At 46.7% G+C, this 25,778-nt stretch overlaps 3 protein-coding genes across 7 annotated transcripts in view; 2 read left to right on the forward strand and 1 right to left on the reverse strand.

Moving 5' to 3' along the window:
- The window catches only part of WDR83OS (WD repeat domain 83 opposite strand), a 123,356-nt gene that overhangs the window by 23,038 nt on the left and 74,540 nt on the right, over positions 1-25,778 (forward strand). The gene's annotated exons all lie outside the window — the stretch shown is intronic.
- On the reverse strand, positions 340-8,950 carry TRMT1 (tRNA methyltransferase 1). 3 transcript variants are annotated; one of them, XM_053464937.1, is made up of 17 exons: positions 8,916-8,950; positions 8,428-8,675; positions 7,991-8,046; positions 7,363-7,502; positions 6,786-6,973; positions 6,359-6,474; positions 5,965-6,077; positions 4,835-4,983; positions 4,250-4,333; positions 3,912-3,981; positions 3,541-3,675; positions 2,643-2,728; positions 2,267-2,375; positions 1,640-1,716; positions 963-1,082; positions 687-804; positions 340-537 (listed from the first exon to the last, which is right to left on the reverse strand). In XM_053464937.1, the coding sequence occupies exons 2-17, from the start codon at positions 8,646-8,648 to the stop codon at positions 427-429; spliced, it is 1,893 nt and encodes a 630-aa protein (XP_053320912.1). In that variant the 5' UTR covers positions 8,649-8,675; positions 8,916-8,950; the 3' UTR covers positions 340-426. The 3 variants fall into 3 exon arrangements, with proteins under 3 accessions (XP_053320912.1, XP_053320911.1, XP_053320913.1); XM_053464936.1 differs by having other exon boundaries at positions 8,875-8,944; XM_053464938.1 differs by lacking the exon at positions 687-804 and having other exon boundaries at positions 8,875-8,944.
- Positions 13,867-23,202, forward strand: NACC1 (nucleus accumbens associated 1). Of its 3 annotated transcripts, none has more exons than XM_053464941.1 (7): positions 13,867-13,994; positions 14,319-14,483; positions 19,901-20,833; positions 21,057-21,233; positions 21,380-21,485; positions 21,782-21,879; positions 22,069-23,202. In XM_053464941.1, exons 3-7 carry the CDS (start codon positions 19,963-19,965, stop codon positions 22,341-22,343), a joined length of 1,527 nt encoding a protein of 508 aa, XP_053320916.1. In that variant the 5' UTR covers positions 13,867-13,994; positions 14,319-14,483; positions 19,901-19,962; the 3' UTR covers positions 22,344-23,202. The 3 variants fall into 3 exon arrangements, with proteins under 3 accessions (XP_053320916.1, XP_053320915.1, XP_053320917.1); XM_053464940.1 differs by having other exon boundaries at positions 13,915-13,994; positions 14,272-14,483; XM_053464942.1 differs by having other exon boundaries at positions 13,938-14,483.

The following is a 25,778-nucleotide window of genomic DNA, read 5'->3' on the forward strand; positions in this document are numbered from 1 at the left end:
GACCTGTACACGCTGCACGACAACAAAAATAACGTGGACTATGTGCCTTTTTAAATATACATGTTCAGTTACCGTCACACTTACACATGCCTGTACATGTTAAATCTGAACACGTGTGGATATCACGTGTACCTTGTAAATCAGGGCATAGCTGCCTCCTCCCCACCCTTCGGCTTGAAATCCCATAAACACCCCTATGTTCCTCGTTTGGGGTTACAGTCCCTCTACATCGATTTGGTGTTCGTTCCGTGAGATCGGCTTCCGGTCCTCGTGGGGAAGACGGATTCCTCAGCGACTTAAAAATACATTGAATAATAAAAAAAATAAAGGCCACGTTGATATTTACAATAGAGAATTTATACTATTCCGGAGCTTCTTGTCCCTTTAAAACAGCACAGATGCAGCCAGACTATCCCCCCCGTGCCGCTACTGGGGGGCTGCTTCATCCGGTAGCGGAGGACCGCCGTCCTGGGCATCCGCCCTTTGCTCACACTCGCTGTGAGAGTATCTGCAGCCGTCTCCCATGTCGCAGGAACCCTTAGAAAAGGACAATAAAGAATATATAAAATAGAATAAAACTCCAGATTGAGGCTGATGGTTGGGGGGGAGTTAAGGGAATAATAGGAGGGTTTAACAGTCACAGCACGTCAGGTGGTCTAGTATTACCCATCCGCTCCCGGGCTCACCTGTCTGAACTTCTTGCAGGGGAAGTTTTTAAGCTGGCCGTTATCAGAGCCCGCAGGCGTCTTCCTCTTGTTCTGGTGCTGTTTTCGCCTTTCCTCCAGTGACGCAGAAACGTGTCCCCTACCCACGAGAAAAAAAAAAAAAGACCGTAAAGATCAAGGCTTGAAATGGCTGATTGTGTCCACCAGTGTAACAAATGACGACTATAGCGCCTTAGTGTTATTCTCTGTTACATGACATTAAGAACGGAACGAGCGAGCAGCCCATGTAATAATTACCCTGCTTTAGCTCTTGCTTTGGGGCCCCAGTTAGCCTCTGGATTTTCCTGAAATCTCTTTAAACCCATTTTTCGAGATTTTGGATTGGCGTCGTCTCGCACATCGAAACACGCCTGGACGCTGTAACAGAAAGGAGCTGTATAAATACACATTACTGGGATCCACCTGTGTGTATAATGTAACAGAAAGGAGCTGTATAAATACAGATATTACTGGGATCCACCCCCGAGGAGCCGCACTGTGTATAATGTAACAGAAAGGAGCTGTATAAATACAGATATTACTGGGATCCTACCCCAGAGGAGCCCCGCACTGTGTATAATGTAACAGAAAGGAGCTGTATAAATACAGATATTACTGGGATCCTACCCCAGAGGGACCCTGCACTGTGTATAACGTAACAGAAAGGAGCTGTATAAATACAGATATTACTGGGATCCACCCCAGAGGGGGCTGCACTGTGTATAACGTAACAGAAAGGAGCTGTATAAATACAGATATTACTGGGATCCTACCCCAGAGGGACCCTGCACTGTGTATAACGTAACAGACAGGAGCTGTATGAATACAGATATTACTGGGATCCACCCCCGAGGAGCCCCGCACTGTGTATAATGTAACAGACAGGAGCTGTATGAATACAGATATTACAGAGGGGCCACTTTGCATTTACAGACCTGGGTTCTTTGCTTAGAATATGGAAAGCTGGACTTGTTGCTGATAGTTTTTCCCTCTTCACAGGGTTCTGCTTTTCCTGTAGGGTTATAAAGTGAATATGCATTTTAATCAAATTTATACAAAATAATCTTTGATTGGAGTGACAATCATGCGGCACTGACTAAGCTTTCAAAAAACAGAACTTTTTGTTGTGCCTCGCCCTCTATTTATGTTTATTTATTTATTTTAAAGTACAGTGCATTCCATCATATCATAATCAAGAGCCTTCACAGGCCTGAGTTGATGATGTCATACATATTACAATACAGTAAAATATATTACCATGTTTTCATTAAAGCAATTACAAAAATTGCCACTTTTTGTCCCCCATGATTGTATATTTAGCAAAGGCCTGAATAAATCTTATATATATATATATATATATATAGTATGTTATTTTCTAAAGAGAGACTATTATGGGACTGTATTCTTATAACCAACTATAGCAGGAAATATATTCAGCTTTTGTTGTGTGACATTAGTGAATTTCTTTGCAGTTCTTTCAGCAACATTAAAACAATCGTTTGAAATAAATGGGACAATCTCAATACGTCTCCCCGAACCTGCCACGTAACGACTCTACTCACCCAGCACCTCATTATATCCCAGACCACCGATGGCGGGGCATCTGTTTTCACCGCGTTCTTACAAGCGTGAGACAGGGAGACCCTGTAACCTGCATGCAGCAGAGCAGAGCTGACAGAAGAGAAAACAACGGTCACGTATAAATACGGCCAAGTAATTACGCAGAGATACAAACTCATTTATCTAACTATACATTATACAGGGCTTGGTTGCTCCTCCTGCAGCAGAAGCACAGTGTGGTTGATCTGTGGTTGGCCCTTCATAATATAGAGCAAAGTCAGGAAGCTGAAAGCACAGCTCTCCTGCGAAGTCACCTTTTAGAGAATAAACCCCAACAAACAGCAACTAGATTTATATTTACAGTCCAGCCCGACTCACCGGAACTGCAGCAGTGAAGGGGTGCTACAGCGAACCACACTGCTTATGTTATCCAAGGTGTAGTATAACGGGACATCTCTCAGCTCCTGCGAAACACATGAGAATTCTTATCACCTCTATCTATATCACCCTGCGGTGGGAGGGGCAGACTCCGTGCCCCATAGCCCCTCCTGTCTGTGTCACCCTGCGGGGGAAGGGACAGACTCCATGCCCCATAGGCCCCTCCTGTCTGCGTCACCCTGCGGGGGGAGGGACAGACTCCGTGCCCCATAGCCCCCTCCTGTCTGTCACCCTGTGGTGGGAGAGACAGACTCCGTGCCCCATAGCCCCCTCCTGTCTGTGTCACCCTGCGGGGGTAGGGACAGACTCCGTCCCCCATAGCCCCTCCTGTCTGTGTCACCCTGCAGGAGGAGGGACAGCCTCCGTGCCCTATAGCCCCCTCCTGTCTGTGTCACCCTGCGGGGGTAGGGACAGACTCCGTCCCCCATAGCCCCTCCTGTCTGTGTCACCCTGCGGGGGTAGGGACAGACTCCGTCCCCCATAGCCCCTCCTGTCTGTGTCACCCTGCGGCGGGAGGGACAGACTCCATGCCTCATAGCCCCCTCCTGCCTATGTCACCCTGCGGGGGGAGGGACAGACTCCGTGCCCCCTAGCCCCCTCCTGTCTGTGTCACCCTGCGGGGGCAGGGACAGACTCCGTCCCCCATAGCCCCTCCTGTCTGTGTCACCCTGCGGCGGGAGGGACAGACTCCGTGCCCCATAGCTCCCTCCTGTCTGTCACCCTGCGGCGGGAGGGACAGACTCTGTGCCCCATAGCCCCCTCCTGTCTGTGTCACCCTGCGGGGGGAGGGACAGACTCCGTGCCCATCTGCATTGGGGCTGCGATGCTTCTCTCTCACCTCTGTCGCCATGCTCAGCATTCCCTGAATTCTCTCCGAAGTCTTGAATCTCTTTGGATTTCGTTCTACAGCAGAAATAACACGCTGCACGAAGTCTGTGTCATGGAGCGGCTCGGCCCAGAGAGGGCCCCCAATCTGAAAAAGTGGACACCAGAAGTTTATTAACCAAAAAAGTTTATTAACCAAAACTATTAACGAAGCCTGTAAACTGGTAATGAGCCTAATTAATGGGCATAATGAGAACATTCTTACGTAGAAACAGAAATCCATACTATAAATTATATATTTATTTTATTATTTTCACCTGTATACACAATAAATGCATAGTGTGGTGAACTCTAAAATATACTAAAAACATCGGCTTTAATTACCTGATGCCTCTGTTGGCAGAACTCGCAGCTCATCCCCACCGGAGGGCCGGTTCCGGCAGAGAACTTCATACTGGAGATGGGTTGGAAGAAATACAAGCGGCTTTAGGACTGATCTGTAACCACATTTCAAGTCTTGTCTGATACATGAATAATTGTGTATATTATATATATATTAAAATGGATATACACTGTACATGGCATTGTGCTTTACAAATACCAGGCTATTATTCACATTTTCTTTAAAAATAAAAAAAAGGAATGCCCCCCCCCCAAAAAAAAAACAAGCAAGAAAATAGACAAAGCAGGATCACGTCACACATCACATGCGTGACACTCACTTGTTTCCGTGGCTGACTGCCTTCCCCAGTCGCTGCAGATGGTACGTGCCGCATCCCACACAGTTATACACCATGGCTTGTTTACTACAGAGATAGGAGGGGAGACGATTCACAATAATAAACAGAACATATAGAAACAGGACTTTGCCGTCTAGCCTGCTTAGTTTTCCTGTTGTAAAGACTCACGATAGCTTTATGTCTATTCCACGCATGTTTAAATTCCCTCGTCGTATATACCAGTATCATATAAAATGATATATATATCTATCTATCTATCTATCTATCTATATATATACACACACACACACACACTATATATATTCCACATTTTTAAATAATGACACCCAAGGAATATTCACAGGGTTATGATGTTTGTGATGTCAGGAGGAGGAATTTGCAGACATTTACAAGAAATAAAAAATATAGAAATAATACTTTTTTTATTATTATTATTTTTTTTAACTGTTTAGTAATATCTAAGATCATTTTAATTACAGGTGAAAAACCTCTTTACGAACGCATTATGTTAGGGACACTTCTGCCTCATCATTATTCTATCTACATTTAGGTTAATGGTTGGTGCACCTGGCAGAAAGCTTGACGGTCGCTTGCCCCGTGAAAACGCGCACGAAGACGCGGATGTAGAAGTCGGCAGAGACGCTGAGTAGCGGGACGATGTATCGCTGGTAGCAATTCGAGCGGAGATCCAAGCTGTGCAGGAGGATGCGGAGCGCCTGAGAGAAACAATAATTAGTAAAGGAAACAAAACCAAATATACGTTCAGCTGAGAATACAACCGCCATTAACGGTAGGAAATTCCGGAATAACTCTTTTGGGCTGTGCAGGATCCCGTGGCAGCTCTGAATCTGCCGAGGTCAATGCCGATTCTGGACGGTCGCTGAGGTCACCCAAGACATTAACGAAGAAAATTTCATCAACTCTACAAATATTGGCGTTTTCCGTGCTGACTTTCACCAAAGTTAACGGGAGTTCTAGCAGACTAATTGGGGCTTTGGGCGACAGACCATAATAAGAATGTGTTAAAAAGATTTTTCTAGGGATAAGAAAACCCTGTAGCCCCCCAGGTTCTTCCCGTTTGCCTTATCTAGTAAATATAATACACACTTTTCTATAGGGCTATCCACCAGTGGAGAAAAGTCTCAAGCAAAACAAACTCTAATGTCTTATTTCCTTAAGAAACATACTACATTATCAGCAACACAAAAACAATTGCAGTTACCAATATAAAGTTAGCTGACACACACCCTCTAAATCACATTCATATTCTCTTTTTTTTTTTAATATAAAATGTAAAAAAAATTACAGAAATATTGCAGCGCAAACGACCGGTTATTCTCAGCTTCTGAAAATCAGGAGGAGAAAGATCCTTTCAATGTGATCTGTTTAGTCTTAAAGAGTTATGGCTGTGGGAAAGTTTTTGTGAAATGGACCTTTGCATGCTATTGGACTACAACTCCCAGAAGCCCTCACAGACACCGTGTTTCGGTTGGCATAGGTTTTTAAGGATGTAGCCGAGCAGCGGGAATATGGCTACCCGATGGCGTTCAACGACGCTTATTCCGTCTCAGTACACCGCTCAGTACTACGAGAGTAGCATTGATAACTCAGATAAGAGAGCTGTGTGCGTCACTTACATGGGTTGGGTGAGGCTGCATAGCATCCCACAGACCGTAGAGTTAAAAAGAGAGTCTCACCATTTCATGACAGAATCTGGACTTTAGAGACATGGCTCCGTATTTGCTGTAACAGGTCTCGCCGCTGTTTCCGGCCATCACCGCCATGTCCGTGCAAGTAACACAGAGCAGACCTGGAAAGAAAAGGTGGGGGAAGGGCTCAGCAAATAATCCAGATCGGAGGCAACAGCAAAATGGCAGACGGGTTCAGGGCCTTGCAAGGCTAGAGAAGCTTTTAGAGCATAAAAGGGAGAAGGGGAATGGTTTAAACGTTGGAATGGAGTCACACAACATGATCATAAGGAAAGAAAGAAAAGCAATGTCCTAAGGGTAGAAGTGAAAGAAAAAGGCTGCCAATAATAACGGAGAGCAGCCGGTAAGAACGCAAATGGTTCCCGCCATAAAACGCGTTTACCTCCATCGCTTATGCTCTGCACGGCAGCATCGAGGAACATGGATGGGCTTCCATAGGGATCCAGATCTATAACATCAAACCGGTCGCGCGAGTCCCTCTTGGCACACATCAGTAACCTATCAAGGCGATGATCGATGGTTAGCACTGGTTAAAGACAACCAAGAAGCGAGCCGTGCTGAATGCATAGCCCAGATCCGCCTAAACTCAATAAGACAGATCTAAAAGACCAAATGCATCGATGGGGTTCCAGAAACTCACACACAAAGTAGAAAACATGGATGCCTGCAGACCTTGAGGACTGAGGTGGGACACATCTGCTTAACATTCTCAGCCCGTCCATTTAGACTCCTGTGTCCTCCAGAGCATCCGAGCAGCACATACATGTTCTTAAGAGTTGATTCCATACGCTTAAGGAAGGTGATCTCACCTGGCATCATTAAAGCTGGCAGTAACCAGGTTTCCAACATCATTAAACTCTATGTTTCTTTTAATAAGTTCAACGGCACTTGATGAGAAGTCATTGGCAACAATACTCTGCAGCCCAGGAACTTCACGGGCAAAGCGGATCGAGCGCAGACCAGAGGCGGCCAGGCCCTCCAAAACGCGCAGGCCGTCCTGCGAAGGGAACGGATGCAGTGAGTACAAGTAACAGGCATTTTGGGGTAACCTTAGCTCAGTCCATATAAACACAATTATGACAGACAAGGGGTCAGAAGGAGAGAATGGTGTTAAGGAAACAAAAGTGTGAGGAAGCTGATATGTATGTGATGGAAACATCGAGGAAAAACAAACATTGGTTCTCCCTTTTCATCCATTAATCAGTCCACCGGCTGATATGCTAATTTATAATCAGTTATCAAAATATCCAAACTGACACCATGGTCTGGGTAGCCAACAAGCCTATATCATGTAGCCGCGTTTCCCATCTTGCTTCACTTTAAGCAAAGGTGACATATTGCGATAGTTTCCTTCGATCATCTAGCAACTGATTATTGGGAACTTACAGGGCAGGACTCCCCAACATGCGCAACTGGACGAGTGGCAGGGGTGGGATCGACCTCTGGAACGGGACTTGGCGTCTCCTCCCCAGCATCAGATAAATTCACCACCACTTTCTGCTCCTTTCTCTCGCCAGGAACCTCAACTGCAGAGGAAAGAAACGCCACGATCACAACCAGGTCTGAAGGATCCATTGTACGTACAAAGAGAGAGCATGATCTCAAAGAGAGAGAGAGCGAGAGAGAGAGAGAAGAAAAAGTACAGCAATCTATTCATTATACTATAGATTAGTAGAGTAAATCAAGAGCCCTGTAGCATTAACGTGAAACGTTGGTATTTCGGGTAAAATCAAATGTACGACAAGCATTCAATAGACACGTTTCAGAAGCTAAAAATACAAAATTAAGAATCATTTCAGGCTTAAAGTAATCAAATGTATCTCTAGATTGTAAGCTCCTGTGAGCAGGGTCCTCCTCGCTTCTTGTGCCTGTATGCCATCTTGTTATGTTGTATACGAATTGTTTTGTCCTGTCTACCCTTTGTACAGCACTGCAGAACATGGCGGCGCTATATAAAAACAATAATAACAATAATAATGGGCGGATAATGCTGGAAGAGAAGAGTATTACTCACTGTCAATGCCTTTTTGTTGAAGCTGCATGCGAGCAAATTCAGTGACCACAGCACAACTGTAAGGGAACATGTATAAATGATACAGAATACAAATGCACGGCTTATCCTGCACGCTCTGTTCAGTACTTTACATTCCGGAGTGTAAGCTCTGCGGAACAGGATTGGCTATCCTAGTTAATTTTATCTTTGTTTTCCCTTTTATCAAATCACCGGGTCATGTGCCGCATTATAATCGTATAATAATGGAAGTTTCTATCCCTGAATGGCTGGTATATTCTTGTGTTAGATTGCAAGCTCTGCAGGGCCATATTTTTAGACTTTTCATGTGTTACACACAGGGATCATATATATTAGTAAATAATGACCTTCTTTGTACCAACAGATGTTGTATACACCTGTGTATATTATTAGAGAGTAAGCTCTTCTGGCATACTCACGTCAGGTCTCTGTTAAACTCCTGCACAGGGTTATAGAATACTTGGTTTGCACTGGGGTAAATGACTTTGGCTTTTCCCTCGGTGATAATCGTCTCTCCGGGACCCTCTGTCACAGCAGCCCCCTCCATGTTTTTGGTACTTAATCCCCTTCCAATGAGCTGCTGTTTCTGCTTGTAAAGAAGGGCAGCAAAAGGGCAGATCCTACAAACAGCTGCTCGCATCGGGTGTATAGTTATGGAGAAATAAACCTGAAAGAGAAAAATAAATGAATGCTGTGATAGTCTCAGGATTAATGTGAAGTTATCAGCTGCTACAATAACCAAGGCACCCCGGTAAATAATACTCTTATCGCCCATGTGACCCGTACACCAACAACATGCATTCCCCAATACTTCTTAATATATTCCCGCCCATTATCTTTATTCAGGCATATCGTAATATTCTTACATTCAGTTCACAAACTTATACTCCTGCCATCCACGTCTTACCCCGGCATGCTCACTAGGGCGCCGCCATCTTGACACACAAGCTGCGGCTGGTCACGTGCTCGAAACAAGCGAATCACAAGGCGACGGACGGGAGCCCCGGCGGCTCAAATCTAGTCAGTCGCGTCATTCGCTTCTATTTCATTACTACGGCATGCCTGTAGAGGGAGAAAGCGCTCCTGAATTAACATATATCTACCAAATCACTTCAGATAATAACTTTGTCAGTGTATAATTGTCTCTCTATATATATATATTTATAATTTTATAATATATATAATTTTTTATTTTTTTTACACTTTTATAACAGTTGATCCCAATTGAAATGTATGGAGTTAACTGCTGTATACAATGTTACTTTCTGTGAGGTTTGTATAATTCATACAGACTCGTGTAGATGCAGCAGGATTCTTCTTGGCGTCATTCGCTGTTTGTCGAATATTATGCTGAATAAAAATGAAAGTTAACAAAAACTGTTATGACATTAAAGCCAACATTGCTCTTTGTGCTTGTAATTATACATTATTACTATATATATATATATATATATATATATATATATATATGTAAAAGGGTGAAGCCGTATTAGTCCAGTAGACACGATGTCAAAAAATAGAGTATTGCAGAGTATGCGGTGATACCTTTTTTATTGGACTAACATAATATTAAAAAGCTTTCGAGAGTTATCCTCCCTTCATCAGGTCTGAAGCAATACTAATCAACATAATAGAGGTTACAACTTAAAACAAGTGATGGTATAAGAGAAGGGGGGGGTTGAGTGGGGTGTCGTAAATAATAGGTCTGGAGGTGAGAAATGCAGAGAGGTAGAGAGATAACCCAGGGACAGAACAAATAAACTTAGGGAAACCAATAACCGCAGTAAAACATCAAAGATAACAGCAATTAGACATTGGATGACTAGATGAAGTTCATATGAAGTTCTGGTAGTGTGTAAGGAAACCAGAATCCACATTAAGTCCCTCTTTTATGGTGTTAAAATGTGTAATCATTTTCATCTCAAATGTTTTTCTTTCCTGAGAGTCTCTGAAATTTCCTTTGAGTACTTTAATTTTTAGGTTTTGGATGGAGTGATTGTTCTGTGTGAAATGGTGTCCTACCGGGGTGCAATATTTTTCTTCCTCATGGTGTTTGATGGAGCTTCGGCGCAGGTTCATTCTAAGGTGCAGCTTAAGCCCAGTTTCTCCAATGTAGCACCCTTTGTCACATGCAGAGCATTGTATGATGTACACCACGTTTGCCGATGTACATGAGTAAGAGTCTTTGATGATGTATGTTTTGTTGTTGTGACTGGCTGTGTTACTGTCACATATATGTTGGCAAAGTTTGCAGCGGGATTTGTTGCATGGTACAGTGCCATTCTGTGTATGCTCCTGTTCTGGGGCCAGTTTGCTGCGCACTAATCTTTTCCTTAGGTTTGGTGGTTGTTTGAATGCCAGTATTGGGGGCTGAGGGAATATTTTTTTCAGTATGGGGTCTTCTGAGAATATCGGCTGTAGGTCTTTAATAATTTTGCGGATTACCTCAAGAGTTGGGTTGTAGGTAACTACCAGAGGGATCCTGCTTGTGTTATCCTTTTTTTAGTATTCTAGAAGCCTTTCCCGTGGTGTCGTTACAGCAGATTAAATTTTTTTGGATATCGTTTTTTCCTTGTAGCCCTTCTTCTGAAATGACTCTGCCAGCGCGCCCAGGTGTTTGTCTCTGTCCTGAGTGTCAGAGTAAATACGGTGGTATCTTATGGCTTGGCTGTAAATGACACCTTGTTTAGTGTGTTTGGGATGAAAGCTTGAATTGTGAAGGTAGCTGTACCTGTCTGTGGGTTTTCTATACTTGTTTTAAGTTGTAACCTCTATCATGTTGATTAGTATTGCTTCAGACCTGATGAAGGGAGGATAACTCTCGAAAGCTTGTCTTTTTAATATTATGTTAGTCCAATAAAAAAGGTATCACCGCATACTCTGCAATACTCTATTTTTTGACATCGTATATATATATATATATATATATATATACACACAGTATGGCGCCAACAATTTCCATAGCGCTTCTTACACAGAACTAGAACTGAGGGACTAAGACCACCCGCTGCATTAGGGAAAGAGGGTCCCGCTTGAGGCTTGCAATGGAGAGCTGTGCCAGGAACCATTGGTCGAATCTCATGATGTCTCGTGATTAATCACTTTAATCCTTTTGCGTAATAATAATGTGCGTCCGCTCCTTGAAAGCCTCCGCAGAGATGTATAGAGTAATATAACCCCCAGCGCTGTATACAGTAATAACACCCCAGCCCTGTATACAGTAATATAACCCCCAGCGCTGTATACAGTAATATAACTCCCCAGCGCTGTATACAGTAATATAACTCCCCAGCACTGTATACAGCAGTAACCCCCCCAGTGCTGTATACAGTAATAACCCCCCCAGCGCTGTATACAGTAATAACCCCCTCCAGAGCTGTATACAGTAATATAACCCCCAGCGCTGTATACAGTAATATAACCCCCCAGCGCTGTATACAGTAATATAACCCCCCAGCGCTGTATACAGTAATAACCCCCTCCAGAGCTGTATACAGTAATATAACCCCCCAGCGCTGTATACAGTAATATAACCCCCCAGCGCTGTATACAGTAATAACCCCCCCAGCGCTGTATACAGTAATAACCCCCTCCAGAGCTGTATACAGTATTAACCTCTAACACTGTATACAGTAACACTCCTAAGCGCTGTATACAGTAATGTAGGTTGGCGTTGACAGAAACCTCATTTTGTTCCAATAATCTCCCTTTATCTGGAAGCGGCCATTGTTATCAGTCATGTGATATTTTGGGTGCCTTTCCCACCTCAAACACCACACTGAGCCGATGCTTTACGGCAATGCTAATGAAGTGTACACGGCTAGGTGATCAAGACCGAGTTATTCTAATAATTACCACAGGAAGCATGATAAGGAGGAGGCGTGTAGTGTGTGTTTGGTAGATCAGATAACAGAGCAAGAATGGCTGATACGCAGCTGCCTGAAAACATTATATTATGCAAAAACTAGAACGTAGTATTTTTGAAAATAGATTTTGGCGGAAAAATACATTTTTCTTCACGTGCGAGAAACGGAAAAATGGTCCCTGGACGCCAAGCACATACCGTACTCCATCATGGCTTCTGACGATCTGTAGTGGCAAATCTCATACGTTTAACCATATATGCAAGTTAAAGGGGAAAGCCTTACACTTAGAGCTACATTGGAAGGTATCCTCTGTAGTCAGCGACTGATAACACCGGCAGCTTTAAAGTGACAGTTTGATCCCTGAGACGAGTCCGTGGAGCGGGACGCTTGCTATGGCCGTTACTACCATGATAGCCACTGCAGTAAATAAAGTAAAAGCGCTGGCATGCAGCAAGATTATCTATTGTGAGACCAGCATGCAGGAAAATGCATCTTCTCTGCAGATATCATTAACAGCGACAGCGCAGGCTCCAGACTCCTGTGAAAAAAATAAAAAGCACATGAATTTATAGATCTATGTGTCTTTAATTTAAAAATATGGCTGAGGAACACAATTCCCATCACTTCCAGCCACAATAATGATGAGGGTGCTGATGTCAACCCCCTCCCCCCTACGGATTGGCGATCGGCGCAGCAATGGCGATCTCGCGGTGGGCTTCCTCGGCATGAGCTCCATCAGTGTCCCACCTACCCAGGCTGTCCTAATGCTCAAAAATTAGTCCTTGTTCCTGGCACTGAAAGTGTTAAGGTCTAACGCATGCTAAGGAGCACACAAGTGAAGCCCTTCCCGTGTTTTAACCCTGGCTTGCAGAAAACCCATGGCGATGCATTTTTAACCGCATGTGTCCCGCAACGCTGTGATGATCTTGTTCCATGCAGTATATGAATTATATTATCTTCAGGCGAAGGGTAAGAGATGCAATGTAAACATCCACTTATTCTACTATATGAAGTAGTTTTTTCTTATCCCAGCAAGGCCCTTGGGGGGGGGCTGTCTAGATGGTCTTAGCTCTTGTTTTAGGGGGTACGGTTATAGGTGAACCTAGGGAAGGTGCTTTACCAAAGATTTGCCTTTATATTACCCAACGACAGCTTTTAATGGAAATGTGTAGAGCGGTGAGAAGAATAAGGGATTGTATTTGTACAATACTGAGACTTTTCGCGCTGTATAGCCCTGTCACACACAGCAAACATCACGAGCTCCTAGACCGTATCTCCCAAGGGTCCCGTATTGCACAGTACAGTCCCGGGAAGGAACATGTAGAGTGAGGGTGTGTGCGCACGTATGTATGTTTATATATACATGGCCTAATGTAATTGAGCAGACATTTAAAATGTTCTTTGTTGCTATTGCATATAACTATTCCATGCATAGTTTTAAGTTACGTTGATATTGCCACGCTTTAATTTTATCTGGTATAAGTGAAATTAAGATATGTGCAGGACTGTTTCTTTTTGTATAAAAACACCTATATATAAATAAAAGATGATGATGATGATGATGATAATAATAATGCACAGAGCCCTTTGCACTGCAGACAGCACATTCCCACTTCCTGTCTGCATCTCCGTCTCTGACATCCCAGACTTCCAAATGTGGTGTCTGACTCCGTCGTGCGATAATCCACTGCTGCTGCCTTTGTTTGGTTTTCCCGCACCCCTCCTCCTCCGTGTTTCCTTTCTGTCTATTCTTGGAAGCTCGATGCTCTATTCGTCTCTCCTGGGTGTCTGCTCCATCACTCTGCAGTGTATTGCCTCGCCTGTCTATCTCTCCCGTCGTCTGTTCTATTATTCGACTTTCCATTAACACCCCTTAGACTGTAGTCTGCTCGGTTTCTCGATAATCGATTCTCGCCTCAACGGCCCGGCTCTTGATTTTGTCGCTCTGATGCATTTCCCCGGATTGCTTGTCTGCTCTGTTTCTCGGCGTTCGTTCGCTCTCCCCTGTGTATCTCCTCCATAGTCTGGAATCGGTACTATCGGCGATCTAGTGCATCCCCCTGTGAATCTTCGTTGGTTCGGTCCGTCTGGCTTGTCCGTCTCCTGCAGTTACCGGCTCGGTACGCTCCATACTTTTAACGTTTCCCATCGTCTTTGACTCTAGCCATCCGCCGTTCATCCGAGTCTTTGCCCTGCTCACATTAATTCTTAACATCAGTTCTATGGCCCAACACCAGACACCTCGTTTGTGTTATCGCTATAACGTAGTGCAGATAGTGCGCTATTCCGTCACTTACTCACTTCTATCTCTAATTTAGACTAATTTACACATTTTATCTACGCTCTGGATAGGCGCTCTATTCATCTCGCCTCTCAATTATCCCCTTTCCCCCACAGCTTGTCTGCCGCTCTCGGCGATCTATTGATTGTGTCTGGCCCCATAGTCTGGCTCAGTTTACTCGGCGCTCGTTCCATCTTCCCTGGGCTTCGAGTTATCGGGGTTGGCTACCTTTCCCCTTCCTGGCGATGAATGGCCGCTGAGACCCGAGCAGCGGAAACGGCGACCGGGGGGAGCGGACCGCGGTGTGAGTAGGAGGACCGACCACCGGGTAGGTTCACTCTCCTTGTTGCAACAGGCTCCATCATGTGGTTCCCCTAATATAAAGCCTCAGTCGCCATCTTTATTTATCCCATACTCGGCCCCTCCATCTATTAAACGGCTAACAATCCAAAGCAGCCATGCTGGGGTCGTATGGGGTATCTGAAGATGGAGTACATATAGGTTTCCGGCTTACTTCTCTATACCTCATGATTTACAGCAAATTGTTTCATTTCTATACTATTAAACCTTAAAATATATATATATATATATATATATATATATATATATATATATATATACACATAATGTGTGTGTTAGTGATCCTATGTCACACTATCAGTATATATCACGGTGCCTCAGTAATTTCACTGTTTGAATTGCTATAATGTATATAATGTATATGTTTAAACTTGTGCCCCCCCCCATAAATATCCAGCCAGACCACCATTCTCATGCATCTTATCTGTTTGCTCACCTCCCCCTGTGTATACAAGAAGCTCTGCCTGCGCTCACCTCCCCCCAGAAACCACCCTATGCAGGCAGTGACCACCATTTTAACCCTTTGTTTAAATAAACTAATTCTATACACACACACCCCCCCCCCAGTTAAAATGTTTAGTCTTTTAACTCCGGTAACGGTCATGCGAGGGTTAGGTTGTAGCCCTGCGATCGTACCTCGCGACGTACGTAATATGGTCTTTGCTTATAATTTTGTTATTAATCTGTGATTCTTAATGTGCCAGAAAGCATCCCACTGGGTCCTGAATGGGTTAAAACTTCTGCCACGTTTAGACCCAGTGAAACGTCTCCCCGGCAGTAAAAAATACCTCATTTTATATGTAAGTTGGGGTCTGACAGCCGACCTCTCCCAAGATACCGTGACTTTTTAACAGATATTGATTACTGTGTTCCTTTCCCTGTGAAGGGTTTGGGACAAGGAGCGATGTATACATTGTAACAGTTTATTGCGTAGTTTGCCTTAACTTACTGTTTGCATGTCTGTAATTGCTGAGAAATACTTCAGCTTCGACACTAAGTGAGGGGGGATCTGGGTTCAGGGCTGCGGGGGAGAGACGGATTCACAATGCTATATGATAAAACCATTCACTGGAACACACGTTTAAGGGCGTTTTACTTTACTGACAGGGTGGTAAATAAGTGGAACAACCTCCCAGCAGAAGTGGTAGAGGTCATTATCTCCCGCCTCGATTATTGTAAGTCTGTAATAGATGGTCTCCATCACCCGTCTCTCCTCTCTACAATCCACCATGAATGTTGCTGCCAGAATTCTTCCTCTCTCCCATCGCTTTACTAACGTCTCTCCCCTCTGTCAGTCTCTTCACCGGCTGCCTGTGCGCTTCAGGATTCTCTTCAAAATCCCCGCTCTTACTTTCAAAGCCCTTCACAGCGGTTCCTCTCCCTACATCTCCTCTCTAAATACCCTCCTCACCGCTCTCTCCACTCATCTCTAAATACCCTCCTCACCGCTCTCTCCACTCATCTCTAAATACCCTCCCTACATCTCCTCACTCATCTCTAAATACCCTCCTCACCCCTCTCTCCACTCATCTCTAAATACCCTCCTCACCGCTCTCTCCACTCATCTCTAAATACCCTCCTCACCGCTCTCTCCACTCATCTCTAAATACCCTCCTCACCGCTCTCTCCACTCATCTCTAAATACCCTCCTCACCGCTCTCTCCACTCATCTCTAAATGCCCTCCTCACCGCTCTCTCCACTCATCTCTAAATACCCTCCTCACCGCTCTCTCCGCTCTCATCTCTAAATACCTTCCTCACCGCTCTCTCCGCTCATCTCTAAATACCCTCCTCACCGCTCTCTCTCATCTCCAAATACCCTCCTCACCGCTCTCTCCACTCATCTCTAAATACCCTCCTCACCGCTCTCTCCACTCATCTCTAAATACCCTCCTCACCGCTCTCTCCGCTCATCTCTAAATACCCTCCTCACCACTCTCTCCACTCATCTCTAAATACCCTCCTCACCGCTCTCTCTCATCTCTAAATACCCTCCTCACCGCTCATCTCTAAATACCCTCCCTACATCTCCTCACTCATCTCTAAATACCCTCCTCACCGCTCTCTCTCCACTCATCTCTAAATACCCTCCTCACCGCTCTCTCTCCACTCATCTCTAAATACCCTCCTCACCGCTCTCTCTCCACTCATCTCTAAATACCCTCCTCACCGCTCTCTCTGCACTCATCTCTAAATACCCTCCTCACCGCTCTCTCCTCACTCATCTCTAAATACCCTCCCCACCGCTCTCTCCGCTCTCATCTCTAAATACCCTCCCCACCGCTCTCTCCGCTCATCTCTAAATACCCTCCTAACCGCTCTCTCCACTCATCTCTAAATACCCTCCTAACCGCTCTCTCCGCTCATCTCTAAATACCCTCCTCACCCCTCTCTCCACTCATCTCTAAATACCCTCCTCACCCCTCTCTCCACTCATCTCTAAATACCCTCCTCACCCCTCTCTCCACTCATCTCTAAATACCCTCCTCACCCCTCTCTCCACTCATCTCTAAATACCCTCCTCACCGCTCTCTCCACTCATCTCTAAATACCCTCCTCACCGCTCTCTCCACTCATCTCTAAATACCCTCCTCACCGCTTTCTCCACTCATCTCTAAATACCCTCCTCACCGCTCTCTCCGCTCATCTCTAAATACCCTCCTCACCGCTCTCTCCACTCATCTCTAAATACCCTCCTCACCGCTCATCTCTAAATACCCTCCCTACATCTCCTCACTCATCTCTAAATACCCTCCTCACCGCTCTCTCCACTCATCTCTAAATACCCTCCTCACCGCTCTCTCCACTCATCTCTAAATACCCTCCTCACCGCTCTCTCCACTCATCTCTAAATACCCTCCTCACCGCTCTCTCCACTCATCTCTAAATACCCTCCTCACCGCTCTCTCCACTCATCTCTAAATACCCTCCTCACCCCTCTCTCCACTCATCTCTAAATACCCTCCTCACCGCTCTCTCCACTCATCTCTAAATACCCTCCTCACCGCTCTCTCCACTCATCTCTAAATACCCTCCCTACCGCTCTCTCCACTCATCTCTAAATACCCTCCTCACCGCTCTCTCCACTCATCTCTAAATACCCTCCCCACCGCTCTCTCCACTCATCTCTAAATACCCTCCTCACCGCTCTCTCCACTCATCTCTAAATACCCTCCTCACCGCTCTCTCCACTCATCTCTAAATACCCTCCTCACCGCTCATCTCTAAATACCCTCCTAACCGCTCTCTCCACTCATCTCTAAATACCCTCCTAACCGCTCTCTCCACTCATCTCTAAATACCCTCCTAACCGCTCTCTCCACTCATCTCTAAATACCCTCCTCACCGCTCTCTCCGCTCATCTCTAAATACCCTCCTCACCGCTCTCTCCACTCATCTCTAAATACCCTCCTCACCGCTCTCTCCACTCATCTCTAAATACCCTCCTCACCGCTCTCTCCACTCATCTCTAAATACCCTCCTAACCGCTCTCTCCACTCATCTCTAAATACCCTCCTCACCACTCTCTCCACTCATCTCTAAATACCCTCCTCACCGCTCTCTCCACTCATCTATAAATACCCTCCTCGCCGCTCTCTCCACTCATCCAATCATCTCCTTTATTATTTATTCTCTCCTCTGATTTCTATCCCTATCCTCTTGAATGTCTTCGCAATCCCCCCTGCCGTCTTCGGTCCTTCATAAAATCTCTTGCGACCCGTATTCCTTCAGCTCGCCCTTCCTAGTCCATTCCCTGCAATACTTACTCCAGGGCTGCTGCTCCATCCTTACAGCGCTTGTGTAATAAACCCCAACTCCCTCTAGATTGTAAGCTCTTGTGAGCAGGGCCCTCCTCACCTGTTGTCATCTTATGTCCCGTCTACCCTTTGTACAGCGCTACAGAATCTAATGGCGCTATATACAATAAATAATCATATTAATGTAAGGGGATTTACATGGGATAGACATAAGGATCCTGAGTCTAAGACGAGACCAACGACTGATTTAGAGCTTTACAGCAGGAGAAATGGGCGACTAGGCGGGGGCCGAACGGGGCCGATCGGCTAATTCTGTGTTTATATGTAAAAAACATCTTATGTAGAGTAATTGGTGAATAGGAGGAGGATTCGGGGGAAGAGACGGTTCCGCTGTCATATCTGTTATTATGGGATTCCGGTTGGTGCCGTTACTGGTGGCACTGGGGGCAGCGAGTGTTCTTGGTGGGTATTGTGCCTTCGCCCCGCGGGATGGTGAAGCGGTCTCCTTGTCGTCATGTTTTGGGAGATTGTTAATTATTTCTTAACAGCCCGTGGCTCCTGCCATAGCTTTAGAGACTTGAGTAGAATATATATATATATATATATATATATATATATATATATATATATATATATATATATATATATATATATATATATATATATACCCAACGCGTCTCCCCTGCCCTGTCCTCACCGCCTTTATTGGTTTAATAAGGAGGAATAATCAGTCATTTCGTGACAGGTATCTCGGGTGGCTGCCCTCGCTCATATACAGAAGGATAATCTATATATTACTTGTAAGGTACCCCTCAGCTGTCCCGCAGGCTGCTGTGTGGTTATGGCGGAGGGAGAGCCGCTGGGCTGACTCCTGAACCCGTCCGTGGTGAGGAGATCTGCGTGAAGCGCGTGGATGTGAGAGGCACTTACTGTCCAATGTGCGCCCTATAAAAAGTGAAAATCAGGATTATCCTTCCGACTGGCGCGGCTTCGGCTCTATTTAAACTATGGTACACGCACACGCACACACACACACACACGTGGATTTCATCATTTTTCATTGGTCGTCGATTGGATGGCGATCCGGTAGCACGCGTCACGCGCCCTCCGTTAGTCCCGGCACGGTGCGGGGATCATTCAAGCTTCCTGCCGCCGGCGCTGTGGTCACGCGGGCAGCGAGCGCTCGCAGTCAGATGTAATTACTCAGGGATCAGTGGAACGGACTGATGCTAGCACATTCACTAGCCGCGGTCAGCGGGCCCCGCGCGCGTTATAGTAAGCCGGCACGGACGCGTCTTGGCAGGACCACAAACCCCGGCCCTGTCCCCCCCCAAAAAAAAAAACCCGCCCCTCTTTAACAAGCTTAAGATGTCGTTTTAATAATTGGGAAATTCAGTGAAATTAGCGACACAAATACGGAATGTCGTCCTCGTTGCCTGCCGGGGACTCTGCCGTCGGTAAGGATTCTCGTGTAATCGATTGATTCCTTCGCATTGTTAAAAGTCTTTCTGCCTCGTCGCCATTGGTCAGTCCGAGGCCCCCGTAGGCTTTGGTTGTAGAATATGTACGTTATCTGGGATATTATCGAATATTATTAACTCCTTTGCTTCATGTCCTTCCTCCACAGCCTCTGCACCCTCCCCTGTATCCCTTCCCATCGGCCTCTTGTGCGGCCCCCGTCTTCTCACCATGTCTCAGACCCTCCAGATGGAGATTCCCAACTTTGGGAACAGTATCCTGGAATGCCTGAACGAGCAGCGACTCCAGGGACTTTACTGCGATGTCTTTGTTGTGGTCCGCGGGCACCAGTTCCGGGCCCACCGGGCCGTGCTGGCGGCCAGCAGCTCCTACTTCAGAGATCTGTTCCACAACAGCAAGAACCCGGTGGTGGAGCTGCCAGGCTCGGTCCAACCGCAGTCCTTTCAACAGATCCTGAGCTTCTGCTACACGGGGAGGCTTAGCATGAACGTGGGGGACCAATTCCTACTCATGTACACGGCTGGCTTCCTGCAGATCCAGGAGATCATGGAGAAAGGAACAGAGTTCTTCCTGAAGGTCAGCTCTCCCAGCTGCGACTCCCAGGGGCTTCACCCCGAAGAGACCCCCGGCTCCGAGCCACCGAGTCCAGCGGCGGCAGCTGTGGCGACCGCTCCGCCGCCGGCAGCAGCTCTCTCCTCGTCTTCTTCCTCCGCCGCCTCGTCCCGAGCTCCACGGGTGAAGACCGAGAGCCACGAGTCGGAGGCGGTGCAGTGCACACCCGTGGCCAAGAGACTCTGGGATGGGGGGCAGAAAGAAGCCGGCGGTGGGGTCCGGAAGGTGGCCAGGTTCTCTCAAGGAGGCGGTGGAGGTAACCCAGCACCGGTGGCGCCGCAGGGATCCGAGAGAACAAGTCCTGGCACTTCCAGCGCGTACACGAGCGACAGCCCCGGCTCGTTCCACAACGAAGAAGATGACGAAGAGGAGGTGGGAGAAGATGGAACCGAGGAGCAGTACAGGCAGATCTGTAACATGTACGCCATGTATAGCATGATGAACGTCAACCCGGCGGGTGAGACCCCAGGTGCGTGTGCCTTTATGATGTTTTGTTCATATAGATGACTGTATATGTGAATAGAAATTCTGAAATATTGTAAAGTATCAGAAAACCTTTCTCTGGTTTCTTGAGCGTATTGGCACGGTGTCCCCTGTGAGTGCCATTGTCCCAATGTTCTGGCCTCACCCCGTCACCCCGATGCGTTTCTTTCACCCGCGCCTGCAAAATGATTATTATTATTTTCTTCCAGCCACTGAGAAGGTGGAAGCACTTCCGGACCCCGTGGTCTCCGAATCGAGGAATCGCGTGCGCGTGAGGCAGGACTTGGCCACTCTTCCCGCGGAACTCATCAGTCAGATCGGGAACCGCTGCCACCCCAAGCTCTACGAAGAGGGGGACCCCGCCGAGAAGATAGAGCTGGTTACAGGTTAGTCTCCACCACGCCGAGCGGACATTGCGAAGCATTCGACGTGACGTGGAATTATCACAGTGGGCTTCTATGGCGCTCTGTACTTAACGGTGATGGAGACTAAGTATTTACCCACAGGATATTTTTTTTCCTCTCTCTTTTAGGTACCAATGTCTTTATCACTCGCGCTCAGCTGATGAACTGTCACATCAGCGCAGGCACACGGCATAAAGTGCTTCTCCGCAGGCTCCTGGCGTCTTTCTTTGACAGGTGAGCGGTGGGCTAGACCAGGGAAGGATGCGCGAGAGGGCGCATACAGCTAGCCATGCAGAGGAGCCATAGGGCTAGGAGGCTGGGGGGTAAGAGGCCGTGGGGTTAATTGAATAAAGGAGCTAGTACGTGAGAGGTGCCGGAGTAGGCGTTTAGGGGTAATTGGGGAAAGTTGGGGCAAATCAAAGAGCGGTGAGAGGGTCTAAAGGATGTGTTTAGGAGCTGTATGTGCATGTGTTAATGAATGTCCGTGTCGTTTGGGCATAATTCACTCACTCTCTCTTCTACCGCGGCAGGAACACGTTGGCTAACAGTTGCGGGACTGGAATTCGCTCCTCCACGAACGACCCCAGCCGGAAACCACTGGACAGCCGAGTGCTGCACGCAGTCAAATGTGAGACCCCACTCGTTAAATGTGGTCATTAGAAGCCTTGGGGGTGGGGGTGGTAGCGCATGGGCATGTTATTTGATCCTTTTTATTAATGTGCCCCGTAGGCAGAATCCGCATGATATCTAGTAGTTTGACGTTGTGCTGATTGGGAGATCTCCTACCCGTGGTGACCGACCATTATTCTCTTCACAGTTTACTGCCAGAACTTTGCACCCAACTTCAAGGAGAGCGAGATGAACGCCATAGCGGCAGACATGTGTACCAACGCCCGCCGTGTGGTGCGCAAGAGCTGGATCCCCAAACTGAAGCTGCTCATGGCCGAGGGAGACGCTTACACATCGTTCATCAACGACACCGGCAAGATGGAGCCCGACCTGGTCGGGGGCGGCGGTGCCGGCGGCGACCACGGGTCCGGATACGACGGGGGTCTGAAGGATTGCGCCGACCCCTTTCCCACGCACCCGTGAAATGTAGATCGCCCCCTCTGCCTCGCCGCGGGGCAGCGGGGAGGACAATAAGGTACTCAGGAGATGGGCCGTCATCACCGCACGAGGATTTCAGCAGCATGGCAGCGCGTCGCTACACCATCATGAGACTGGTGCGGGTGCGCTCGGTATCGCTATACACCGCTGCATGAGGTACTCCGTATCATTTAGCCAACGCCGCGCGTCCATTATCAGTATACAGTTATACGCAGTGTCATTATATAGCCCAGCCTGTTCATTATCGGTGTATAGAGATACTCGGCATCGCCGCAGGGCGCACCGCAGTCCCAAAGCCGGTTTTTTGATATAACTCCGTACCGTTTACTGAGATCGAGCTGTATATAGATACTCTGCATCGTTTTATAGTGCAGCGGGGGGTAGATACTCTATATCACTGGGCCCGATAACCCAACTCCTGCATTCCTCTTGCCCCAGAGAGAGAGAGAGAGTTTTATTTTTTAATAATTCATGTCCCCTGCCCCTTTATTTCTCCCTGGTCTGTATAACCCCCTTTAGAGGGGGGGGGATCTTTACAAAGGGGGGGCCGCGCCGCAGACGGCGGGAGATGATGTTTGTGTATATAAGTGTAGAGACACTGGTTTGTGGTGGAGGAGGGAGGAGTGCGCGTGTGCGTGCGTGTGTGTATATGTGTATCATAAAAAGTGGTGGGGTGTATTCGCCATGTTCCTTATTCCACGGAGGCTGATCCTTCGGTTTGCACAATTTACGAGTCCAGTGGCTTAACGGGACTGGGATAAGCGCTCCGGGAATGTTCCCGCCTACCTATGTATAAATGCACGTACTATACATAGCGATCTCGTTTTCTGGAAACGGGCTTGCTGCGTTTGAGTGAGTCAGCCCCCCCCCCCCGAATCAAGCTCGGATCAGAGTGCCAAACCTTGCTCGTTACCGACGGCAACATGACTCCTGTCCTGTTACTCTCTGCCTGTTGGTTGCTATTGGACTAAAATCCGTGCGCGCCCCCCGAAGGCTTTCTACGTCCTAAACTGGTTACCGTGGCCCGCCGGGGCCATTCCCCCGCGGCTGATCCGTATTCGTGTTTCCTTAGGCTTCCCTGCTACAGCAAAGTATAGCTTGTAATGTATAGAATCGGGGTGGGGGGGTCAGTATTAGATTCATGTTCAGCACCTTAAACGAAACCTCTGCAAGCTCCCGCTTCGTGATGACGTCGTTATTAAAAACTACCGATCAGAGGAAAGCCGCCATGGAAAGCATCTCGTGTGACGTTTATATTGTCTACAATATAACATTTTATGGAGGACTTATTTTTAGTAAATAATAAAAAAAATAAACAAAAACAAAAAATAATAGGCGTTACCGTCCCTTTAAATTCACTATAAAGCTATTGCTTTTCTGCCAGCGCACTTTTTTTTTTTTGTGTTTTTTTTTTCTTGTTTTTATATAATTGTCGTGTTCGGGGGTGGGGCAGAAAAACCTGTCTGTAATGACGTTTAATATTTTTTACATTAATATACGAGATTTCAGCCCCTCGGAGGGTTATACACGAGAAGCGAATCTGGGGCGCAAAGTCTCGAAGCCGGTGTTATTACCATAGCAACCGGTGGAGCGATCCCGTCGGCAGGGGATGTTTCATCGGCTACTTTGCACTAGAATCGTTTGATACGCTCCAACTGTCTCGAGAATTCCGCATCGCTCTTATAAATGAAAGGGTTCCGAAATAGAAGAATACCTTTTTAATATTTATTTTTTTTGCCGCTAACATTTTTAGTGAGGGGGGGGTTAAACTTTTTACGGGATCGGCGCCTGATTTTAATTATCGGAAGGACGCGGGTTGGCCGGCACGTGCGCAGCAGCACGTCACAACTTCCTGCCTGCGAGAGCTGTGATTGGTCGGCGTGGTGGGCGGTTTGGAGAGAGACACGGTCCGGTCACAGATGACTGATGTGGATCTTTGGGTCTGTTTCCAAGAATTTTAGTTAAGTTAAGCCCCCCTGAGTCCTCTTCCCGCTGTATGTGGCCCTAGGTGGGTTTCCGGGCGTTTATGGGGGCGCCAGCTGTTAAATTAACCTGTTTTATACAGATCTTTAGATATTTCACGCCAGATTCTTCTAGCATATGCTTGCCTCCCAACTGTCCCTCTCTGCGTGGGGTAGTCCTGATTTTTGCCCCATTATCCTGCTGTCTTGCCAAGCTCTACCTCTTATCCCGCTTTTCAGGACGGGGTAGAGCTCGGGGGACTTGAGATTCCATTGTCCGGGGGGGGGGATGTTGGTCTGTGCAGAATTGTGCGCATGCACAGAAGTGCTGCCGGTTTCAGTGACACCCCACCTCCCAAGCTCTGCACCCCCGGCATCCCGACTCACCGGGGGGGGGGTAAGAAGTTGGGAGGTATGCATAGGGCCCATTCAGATCTTTGCACTACACTATCAGTAACTTCTCACCCCTTGTTTAAGTTTTTGCCCCATGTTTAAGATCGATTTGCCCCTAACGGGATCAGCCGCGTTAAAGTGTTTAATGTTACGTTTCAATGTACGTGCCGTGGGACTGGTTACGCTAAGCGGAGTCCTGCTCCTGTTACAAACATTATTAAAGGTACAAAAAAAAAATAAAAGGCTTTATATTAACCGGCCGGGCAGGTCAGGTGCATGCCGCTCGAGTATTGTGTTCTATGAACAAGAGACATGTACCAATTCTGAACATCTAGAACCGTCCAACCTGCGGCCCTCCGGCTGCTGCAGGACTACATCTCCCATCCTCCTCAGACAGCCCCTTAGCTGAATGAGCATTATGGGAGATGTAGTCCTGCAGCAGCTGGAGGGCCGCAGGTTGGACACCCCTGATCTAGAATGTCTTAAAACCCGCTGGGCTCTTTTAGGGACGGTTATCACTACATCGGCAGTAATATAGAGCCTTTTTACAAGCTCTTCATATACCGGTATATATATAATTTTTTTTTTTTTTGAAGTTGAATATGTGGGGGCTTCGATTTAGAAATGCACTATTCGGGACGGGGGGGGGTCGGTTTGGTTTTGTATGGACTGAGTGGCATTGTGTGGCAGGGTGTAAGGGAAGTGCCTGTTTGCTGACAACCTTTATCGTTTTGACTTTTTTAGCTTTATAGCTTTAATTTTTATTGAGGTATTTACCCCAGAAAGCTGTGGGGGGAGAGATCTGGACCCCCCCAGACACACTAAGGTTTGGGTGGAGGCAATTCTCCATTAGCTGTATGTATGTACATATGTATAATATATAATGAGCCGGGGGGGGCATAATGCTTTAACATTTTACAGCAGGTGGCCCAACTTTTCCCATTTTCTTTTTTTTTTCTTAATTTTTTTTTCTTTTAATATATATATTTTATATAAACCAGTCTGCTGGTCTGGATGCACCTTTCTCTGGCTCTGTAAATGAAGGCATGCAGGAGATGGGTTATCT

Source organism: Spea bombifrons, chromosome 4 (genome assembly GCF_027358695.1).
Source record: "Spea bombifrons isolate aSpeBom1 chromosome 4, aSpeBom1.2.pri, whole genome shotgun sequence".
NCBI classification, from domain to species: Eukaryota; Metazoa; Chordata; class Amphibia; order Anura; family Pelobatidae; genus Spea; species Spea bombifrons.